Genomic DNA, 9,958 nt, shown 5'->3' on the forward strand with positions numbered 1-9,958 from the left:
ATTGGCTGGCGCAGCTCAAAGTGTATAAATGTGCATGAGTGGGAGGCTGACGAATCAAGCCAACACTTAACCAAAGTTTCCATCAGCTGCTGCCCAGTCTCCTGACTTTCATTATAACTCACTCCCGTCTCTTCTTACCAGTGGTGGATTCAGATTTTCTTTTACTTGGGTAAAAGTAGCAATACCAGTACCACAATATAGAAATACTAGAAACAGAAATACTCTGTTATGACAAGTAAAATGCCTTCATTCAAGATGTTACAGTACTTGAATAAAAGTATCAAAATATCTTAAAGTACCAAACTAAAAGTAGTCAAATAAATAGTTTGAAGATTGCAGACCAACAAGCTCACAACGCGTGACGAGATTCATCACGTTGTGAGGTTGTAGATCGGCTATCTTAAAATAGCCAAAGTATAAAATAGGGCTAAAGGTTAATTGCGACCGTCAGGGAGCAGTTTACTATGAAAACCTCCACCGGCCGTCCGTCCGTCCGTCCGTCCGTCCGTCCGTCACACCTTTGTGACCATCAACAAACGTCACACCTTTGTTGATGTTTAAATCGAAGAGTCTTGGTCAAATACTTCTGTTGGTTTCTGCACTGATCATTTATACAATTCAGCTGTGTTTGCTCGTGTCATCATGATGAGGTCATAAATCAGCCATGCCCAAATATAGATTTTACGGGTTTACATGCTTACTCAGTTATTCGTTATGTGAAAGTCCTATGACGTCTATGATATCTGACATCATCATACATACATTCCCTTTTATGCCCATAAATGGAGATCCCCTCTGTAGAACCAGCCACTGACATCACTGTAATGTCAGGGGAACCAAATCCCTTTTATGCCCATATATGGAGATCCCTGTGATGCCAGGGGAACCAAATCTCTTTTATGCCCATATATGGAGATATGGAGATCCCCGTGTTGCCAGGGTAACCAAATCCATTTTATGCCCATATATGGAGATCCCTGTGATGCCAGGGGAACCAAATCCCTTTTACGCCCATATATGGAGATCCCTTATGTCATCAATATTAAGCCCATATCTGTGAATATCTTTGGGTACCAGATGTCTCCATATATGGTTAAATGGTCCGATATACATCACTGGCCAGAAGACCAAGAAATGGTGCAACCTCGCCCTTTGCTTTTCTCCCTATAGGCATCTTACTGGTAGGTAGTTTAATGAGGAATGCAGTATGGTGGTAGGTAGGTAGTTATGGCCTTTGATGTAAGATTTTCACTTTCTAGGATAACTATATTTGCTATTCCCAGATGATGCCCTTTTAGGGTACCCCTCATGCCCATATATGGAGATCCCCAGGCTTTACTAATTAACATAAGTTTTATGCCCATATATGGAGATCATTGTCCCAATGTCATCAGATATATGGGCATAAATGGACACAGGCAAACTAGATGGGCTGTATGGATATCCAGATGTGTGATGTAAGTGTTTTATTCCAAATGTGGCACCCCACAGACATATTTCCAGAAACAAAATCCCTTTCATGCCCATATATGGAGATTTCTGATGTCATCAATCCCAGGCCCTGTAAAAAACATGGTTGCTATGGTATGAGCAACTTATGTCTCCATATATGGAGATTCAACTTCAATGAGTAACCATGGCAAACTGTCAACTGCCCGTATGTCTTGATAATTGGTAAAACAAACTTTTGGCCTATTTGTGGAGATAAGCGACCAACGGTCGCTTATCTCCCGATTAGGGAGTCTTACTGGTGTATATATTGTAATAATAATCTAAATCTAAATAGTAACTAAAGTTTTCAAATAATTGTAGTGGAGTAAAAAAGTAATAATATTTGCCAGTGATGCAATGGAGTAGAAGTATAAAGTATTGAAGAATTTACTTAAACAAGTAAAGTAAAAATACCTCATAATTGTACTGCATAGTAGTACTTGAGTAAATGGGCTATGCCCCACTCCCCTGATTTAACCCAATATGTTAAATGTCTAATTTTATAGATGCTTAATTAACTGTGTACAATTGTTATAATCATATAATTGTAATGATTTTAGTTTTGTTAAGTTCTCACAAACTGACATTGAGCCACTGTAGCTACTGTATTGACTGTAGATGCAGCCAGTGGTCCATAGATGGCGCCTCATAACAGCAGAATAGCCTACCTATTTGACACTTAGTAGGCCTCCTGTGTTACCTCTTTGTTTCTACTATCAGACCCATAGCATGACATGTAAATAGTCATATACTTTGAAATTGTGATACAGTCTATTCAAAATAAAAGAAAGAAAAGGAAAGGAAAACCAAAAAGACACAACAACTGTATTTACATATTTATTTGAAAACAGAAAATATTGCACCATGTTAAATTACAAAAGGATAAACGAAGCATAGATTTTATTTACTGAGAACATAGAAGGTCCTATCATAGCTAAATCTGTTCTGGGGGAAAAGAACATTTCTTTATTGTCAAAATACATCCTATTTACAGACAAAAGTAATATATATAATATATATATATATATACCCTAGTGAGCCAATAACAGAAATATAGAGGCTTCACCATGATTTTATTTTATTTTATTGATTTGACTGTCTGATCCATCCACCCCTGCTCTCAGAATAGAGGGTAATCGCGTGACATCATCATCATCATACCCGGAAGTTATTTGGGAACGCCTACTGAGAGGCAAAAACTACTTTCTGGCCTTGACAGTCCATACACCCAAAAAGAAAAGTCCTATCTGATTGCATTAAACAACGTTAAACTCAATTTGCCACTCACTTTACCACTCGATTTGTCATTCACTTTATGCATTCGCATACCTTCTATAATGTGGTTCGACATAGACCAGTAATATATCTCTCTCTCTCTCTCTCTCTCTCTCTCTCTCTCTCTCTCGCTCTCTCTCTCTCTCTCTCTCTCACTCATCCTCCTACAGTGTTTAGCCGCTGAGCCGGCCCACGGGGCCCAGTCTCACGTCGTAGGTGATCATGTGGAAGTTGTCCCAGGCGTACAGCTTCCTGCGGCCGTGGTTGTAGTCCACCATGCTGTTGTAGCGGTAGCGGTTCTTGAATGGCACGTGCAGGAAGCGGCTCTCGCCGGTGGCCGTGTCGAACACGTGGTTGACGGTGGTGTTGGGCGCGGTGTAGCTGGCCACCGTGTAGAGGCGGCCGCACGCCATGAAGGCGTTCCCCACCGTGTTCTTGCGGATGTTGGTCTCCCAGGTCCTCCGCACCTGCAGGCTCGCGGGGTCCAGGTGGGAGATGACGATGGCGCCCTTGGCCATGGCCGTGCTGTAGATGGCCCACAGGCCCTGCTCGTCCACCGCCAGGTCGATGTCGGTGTAGCCGCCCCAGGAGTACGGGTGCTGGCCCTAGAAGTACAGTAGGGGTGGGCGGTATGGTGATAAATAGCCTATCGTTGAGACGATACAATGTCTCCACGATATGCCTCTTCAGAGATATCGTATATATATCGTGATACAATGAGGGAGCCTTATAAAAAAATCCTATTGAATACAGAGAATACAAATGAAACCAAATGGACCCTTACGGGTCCATTTGGTTTCATTCGTATACTGTAAGAGTTACATACTTGTAAGGGTCAATTTAGACCTTGTAGGTGGTTGTACTTTTAAGTAACTTGAAAAATAACCATAACAAATCAACATGAAAAAGAATCATGATAAGATCATGCATCGTGATACAACTTGAAAAAATATTGTGATATTGTATTCTTCCATATCGCCCACCCCTACCTGGAAGCCGGCGTGGGGCAGGTCCAGGCGCGCCGCCAGGCTCTCGGAGGCCAGGTCGTAGCGGATGAGCGTGCGGCTGCGTCGGCGCTGGTAGTAGAGGGAGCCGCGGTAGAGCGTGGCCCCGGTGCTCTCCACCGCCTCGGGCAGCACCAGCACCTTCATGGGGAAGCCGCGCGAGAACTGCTCCATGTCCTCGTAGGCGAAGAGCTGCCGGACGTCCTTGCCCACCGTGTCGATGCGCCACACGGTCCTGTTGGTGTAGACGTCGCCCTGGGGCTCCGGGTCCTGGAGCCACACTCCGTACTTCCCCGTGATGCTGTCGGCCTTCCTGTGGACCACGGGGTCTCCCACTGATACCAGCTCTCCACAGCCTGGACACAGAGGGAGACAGTCAACCTTTAGGTTGGCATCTGTGGGAGTTGGGACTGAAATGTCTATGAGTTGCAGCTGTCAATCTTTCATTGTATCGAAACGTGCTTTTTAACAGAAGAAAGTCAGGATACTGCTTGGTAAACATTTAGCTCTGAGTATCATACTGTTGGTTGGATCAGTGTTTCTCAACCTGTTTTCTGCCAGGGCATGCCTTTCATAACTGAAACATCCCAGGGCAGTGAGGGCACACCTAGATAGATTGACCTTTACCCCTGGTAGTAGTGTGATCTAACCGCTAGTCTAGATCACACTACTACTACTACCAGGGGTGAAGGTTTGGTTCTTACTGGGCATGACCATACAGTAACAAAATAAGTCATGGCATAAAGAAAATAAGCGGCATTACAGTATGTGATGCTTTGTACTCATACGTTACCTGTGAAGTTGTGAGCTCCTTCGTTAATGAGACGGGAAGCTGGGACCTCTGTCACCTCTGCCTTCATCTCCTGAAAGGCACCATTGGTATAGGCAGGGTCTTGTAGGACACAGAGACATGTTGACAGTGAAATGATACAAAAACAACAACAACATAGAAATATGCAATTAGCTAGTAATCAGAGAAACACTGATGGAGAAGTGATTACACGACACACATTATCCTGTATGTCATTACTTACAGATAGTATATACTGTATATGCAGCAGCATGTGTAAACTAGTCATTTGTAAAGCAAATCACAAGTGCTGTAGACATGTGGATGCATACATAGCCGCTATGTAATCAGTGAGTCAGAAACTAACCACATTAAAGGGCTTGATTGGCCTGACAGCACAGCAGGTTTCTGTTAACCCCCTTGTTGCATTCCGGTAAATGACCACGCACGCCCACGAGTGGCACAGCCGTAACAGAAGTACCCAGACTGTAAATTCCAGTCCCCTTGCTCAGCCTAGGAGAGCTAACTGACCCCTAACCTCATGTCCCCCCAGAGACTTTACATAGCCCCCCACAATGTACAAGAAGCACCACAACACGTGCTGACATGTGTGGGATAGAAATGTAATTTAATATCAATCCATGTACTTTATCAAGGATACAAAGTGCATTTTGGGACTGACTTCTATGCTAAAAATGAGCGTACCGTGTACACAGTAGTATCTTCTGACACCTATGGACAGAGCCAGGTCCCTTTGGTTCCATTTCTACACTCTTGGAGTTAAATGATCACTGAGGATAGTTACTGATGTTCTCACCACTGGCAGGTGTCTGGTTGGGTCCATGCTGCGCTCCCCCGGAGCCTGGGACTTGTTGGCAGGGTTTGCTCTTCAGGCTCTCAGCCTCGTGGCTCAGCTGGTCCACCCTCCTCTGCAGCTCCTGGACCTGCCGGTTCAGTTGCTCCTTATCCCTCTGGAGCTCACTCTTCTCCCCCATGATCTGAGAGTATGCCTCCTGGAGACCCTCTTCGTCCTTGGGTACCGCAGCCCCAGCACTGGCCCTGTCTTCTACCATCCGACTAACCATGGATTCTAGCAGCGTGAGGCGGGACATGACGCCCTGCATCTCCGGCCCACCGCTGGCCGCCCTGGGGCAGCTGGACTCCTCCGGGCTGGCGACAGTGAAGGTGTACTGGCATCTTCCGCTCTGGTCGTTGGCACGGAGCAAGGAGGCTCGGCTCTGAGCCTGGCCGCGACCGCCCAGCATCAGGCAACACAAACACAGCAGAGAAACCTGGAACCACATCCTGGAGATTAACGTCGACTTAGATGATGACAACGATGACGATATATGCAAGCTTTCTCTGGACTCTCTGACAGACAAAACGTGTTCCTTCTCCCCTTCTGTCTGCACTTGTCAAACTTCAAGACTTTGAAGATAATAGTTTTCTTGAATCCTAAAGTCAAAGACAACTAGCAAACCTCCTTCTTTTTTTGCCTTTTTGAGTTTTATTTTGTTTTGTTTATCTGTAGAGTATCTGTGTTCAGTGCAGGTTAGTGTCAAAATTCCACTACTGCTGAGGAGCAGGATATTTATATAGTTAAGTGTCAGTGAGTGGGAGGGGACAGGGAGCGTGGATGTCTGTGTTTAGGAAAGGGAGAGCCAGCCAGGGGGCTGGTGATGAGGGTGTGTACATTCAGGGGCGTCACAAGGGGGGGGGGGGGGGGGGGGGGACTGAGTTACTAGGGCCAAAGGTGGAGGGGCCTTAATTATTTTATACTTTAGCTATTGAAAAATAGCAGATATACAAGCTCGCAGCGCAACACAGAGTGCCGCGCTGCGAGCTTGTAGATCTGCCATTTTTGAAAAGTCATGAGAATGTGTGCAAATCTTTGAATATATGTATTTTTTAAGCAAACATTTGTAAGTAAAACTTTGCTTCTGGGGGGTCCCTGGAACTGAATATGTTGAGATGGCCAAATACATTTTGGTTGGTCCTTGACATGAAAAAGTTTGAGCACCACTGACATAGAGGTTTTATAAAAAAAAAACCTTAGAAGAATTTGAAATATTCAAAGATTTGCACAAATTTTCAAGTAAAAAGAAAATAGCAGATCTACAAGCTCGCAGCGCGGCACTCGGTGCTGCGCTGTGAGCTTGTATATCTGCTATTTTTCAATAGTTAAAGCACAAAATAGTTAAAAACTCATGGAGGGCCCGCAGTGTATCCTTGTACCCAGGGCCCAGAATTTGGTGCGACACCCCTGTGTACATTTCCATGCAATGTTTTGAGGAGGGGGTTGAGCTGCTGCGCCGGACAGGCAAAGGGGTGAATATCAGACAAGACGGTATTAGTGGAATGATAACACGCTGTTTTATGTTTGTTTTTTCCTGTGGATACCTTTCGTTTATTGTGTCTCGGCAGTTGGAATGTCTGCAGCTTGTTTTGACTGGAGAGCATCTCCTAATGGGTCCGCTGTCTGTCTGCTGCTGCAAAAAAAAAACGAGAGTGGCTGTCGTTTTTACTTCCTCCCTAAACACCAGTTTCACCATTAAAGCAGCCTGTGATCAGGGGCGTCGCACCAAATTCTGGGTCCTGGGTGGAAGGATTCACTGCGGGCCCCCCATGAATGTTCTTCATAGGGCATGGGGGTTTAACCCATTTAGACTAGGCACGCATTAGTTTGTGCTTTAAATATTGAAAAATAGCAGATATACAAGCTCACAGTGCGGCACCGAGTGCCGCACTGCGAGCTTGAATCCTTCTAAGGTTTTTTTTAAAACCTGTTTCTATGTCCGCGGTGCTCAAACCTTTTCATGTCAAGGACCCCCAAAATGATATGTATTTGACCAGGGACCCCCAGAAGCAAAATCTTAGTTACAAATGTTCACTTAAAAATATATTCAAAGATTTGCACACATTTTCCTGACTTTTCAAAAATAGCAGATCGCAAGCTGTGAGCTTGTATAGCTGCTATTTTTCAATAGCTAAAGTATAAAATAATGAAGGCCCCTCCACCTTGGGCCCTAGTAACTCAGTCCCACTTTTCCGCCCCCTTGTGACGCCCCTGCCTGTGATTAACCACGAGTCCCAATATCTGTCCAAGCCATTTGGCCAGAGGCGTCAATTGGGTATGGCAAGCTAGTATGGCAGCTGCCATACCTTGGCTACAGAGGGAAATAATAAAATGTACTTTTCCTCGTGCCTGTTGCTAAAGTATGGCAACATGACTGGTGTCCTCGTGCGCCTGCAAGACACCAGTCATGTTGCCATACCTTAGCTTTTTCTGAACTGACGCCACTGCATTTGGCCCCAAAAGGCACGGAGCAACATGGCTCACCTGTGCACCTGGAGGCACAGCGACACTACTCTCTCCCCCAGCTGCCATACCAGCTGCATGGGCAGGATGTCTGGCGCAGGAGGGCAGGCTGCCCCGCCTGCCTGGCGGAGAATGGGGATGTGGTACCATCTTCCTTTCTTCCTCCTAAACCTATACTTTCCACAAATTAATCCTCACATGAGTTGTTGCCACGCGACAACTGATATAAAGAACAGGGATTTTGTTTATTGGACTGGGCACTTTAATGTGTGTAGTCCAAAAGGAGACTACAGTCTGATTCAGCAGAGCACAGCAAGACAACTTTTAATAATGGTCCTCGTATAGGTTCTCTCCTCACATGCTGAGAGCTTGTGGCCAACATGTGTTCCATCTCTCCCTCCAGTTCGTCTACAGCTCTAGACCTCTGGTCTGATGGAATAGTAAAGCTTAAAAGATCCCTGTTTCCTTGAACCACTTCTTATCCAGCCTTGCTTTCTGTAGGTGCGTGTGTGTGTGTGTGTGTGTGTGTGTGTGTGTGTGTGTGTGTGTGTGTGTGCGTGCGTGCGTGCGTGCGTGCGTGTGTGTACATATTTTGGTACGTGAGAGGTACTGCTGTTTTTTTTTGGGGGGGAGGGGGGGTTATTTAATCTTTGTTTCAGATACATCACTGTAGAGAGACAGGAAACAAGGAGAGTAAAGGGCCATTCCCACTGTGCAGTGAGCACTATAACTATAACATCAAAAGAATAGTTTTAAAAACCGTTCTATAGTCAAGTGGATGGCATCATGGCAGTGTTCACCCTGACTATAAAAACATACAATGGTGAATGATATAGTTATTATAGTTATCTTTATAGTTATCGTGCGGTGGAAATGGCGCTTTAGACAGCAGCAAATGCTCCGGCCGAACGGGAATTGAACCCGGGGACTCCACAGCTCAAAGCAAAAACCATTACAATGGTCCCTTGGAAAGTAAGGGCCATTTGTATCTGTCATGAACTGGTAACCCTCATCCCAATGTCTCCTGGAGCTTCCTCTTGATCATTTGTCTTGATCATTTATGTTTTGGTTCCACAAAGTGACTTTACGATAGGCCTATCTCCCTCCTCCACACTGTGGAAAATCAGCTGTATCCCTCGGTGCCTTCACCTCTCAAGCGGTGCATTTCTCTTCTATAACAGTTACGACTCTGGCGTCCACTTTTACTTTGTCCCAGCTTCTCTTCTGTCTGTGGAGGGTAGGAGGGAGACATGCTTTACGCACCATTCTTTCACGGTCAACTCTTCAGTCTCCAGCCCACTAGAAAAGGAAGGTCGAAGATTTCCAGGAAGGTTCATGGCAACTTCTTAATACAGGAAACTATTTTATTGCAGGTTTTTGCCTTATAAAAATAGCTCGAACTAAGCTCACCTTTTAATAGAGAAGGATAGGGGAGCGCTCCCTGGCTCAATGGCTAAATTATGTCAACCGACAGTTAATCAAAAATAAACACATTTCCTAACTAAAACGAGTACTGAACAATAACACAACAATAAAAGTGTTGCTGAGCGTCCCAAGGCATGCTAGGAAATCAGTCTGTCACATAGGAACACACTACCAAGATGGAATGTCAGTTTCTGTCACATTGGAACTCCCCGGGACAACACTGTGCCCACCTGAGAGTTATTTAACATAGTTATTTAACTGTCCCCTCTCCCCAGTAGCCCACGCTGGGAGGTAACCAGGCAGATGCGGGGGGGGGGGGGGGGGGGCAGAGAGTTTGGCCAAAGAAGTACATGGTCAGTGCATTAGCTATGATGCGCTATGTGGAGAACCTTTTCTTCTGTGATGGGTCAAACACCCACACATGAGCCCCCTTGAGTCCATTCCTGCGCATTGGTAAACATAGGCCCACTTCTGGAATTATACCGTCTTGGAAATCTCCAAGTGGGCCACCTAGTGGCCACCACACCTTAGCCTGGCGGTGCCAGCCTCTCACACACTTCGTTTTGGGAAGAGAGATTCCATTTCTGGGGGGTGGGCTAGAGCCTGGTGAGCTAAGCCAGAGCTCGTAATTGCTCCCTTTGAATTTCAAAGGGG

General features: G+C 45.5%; 1 protein-coding gene across 1 annotated transcript; it reads right to left on the minus strand.

Moving 5' to 3' along the window:
• Window positions 1-2,939: 2,939 nt before the first annotated feature.
• On the minus strand, window positions 2,940-5,864 carry LOC308284862 (myocilin-like; the record flags this gene model as incomplete). The annotated part of the gene is made up of 4 exons (XM_080725588.1): window positions 2,940-3,371; window positions 3,756-4,126; window positions 4,564-4,662; window positions 5,378-5,864. The coding sequence occupies 4 exons, from the start codon at window positions 5,862-5,864 to the stop codon at window positions 2,940-2,942; spliced, it is 1,389 nt and encodes a 462-aa protein (XP_080581714.1).
• Window positions 5,865-9,958: the final 4,094 nt, after the last annotated feature.

This window comes from Nannobrachium achirus (assembly GCF_963921795.1).
Source record: "Nannobrachium achirus genome assembly, chromosome: 5".
Classification (NCBI taxonomy): Eukaryota; Metazoa; Chordata; class Actinopteri; order Myctophiformes; family Myctophidae; genus Nannobrachium; species Nannobrachium achirus.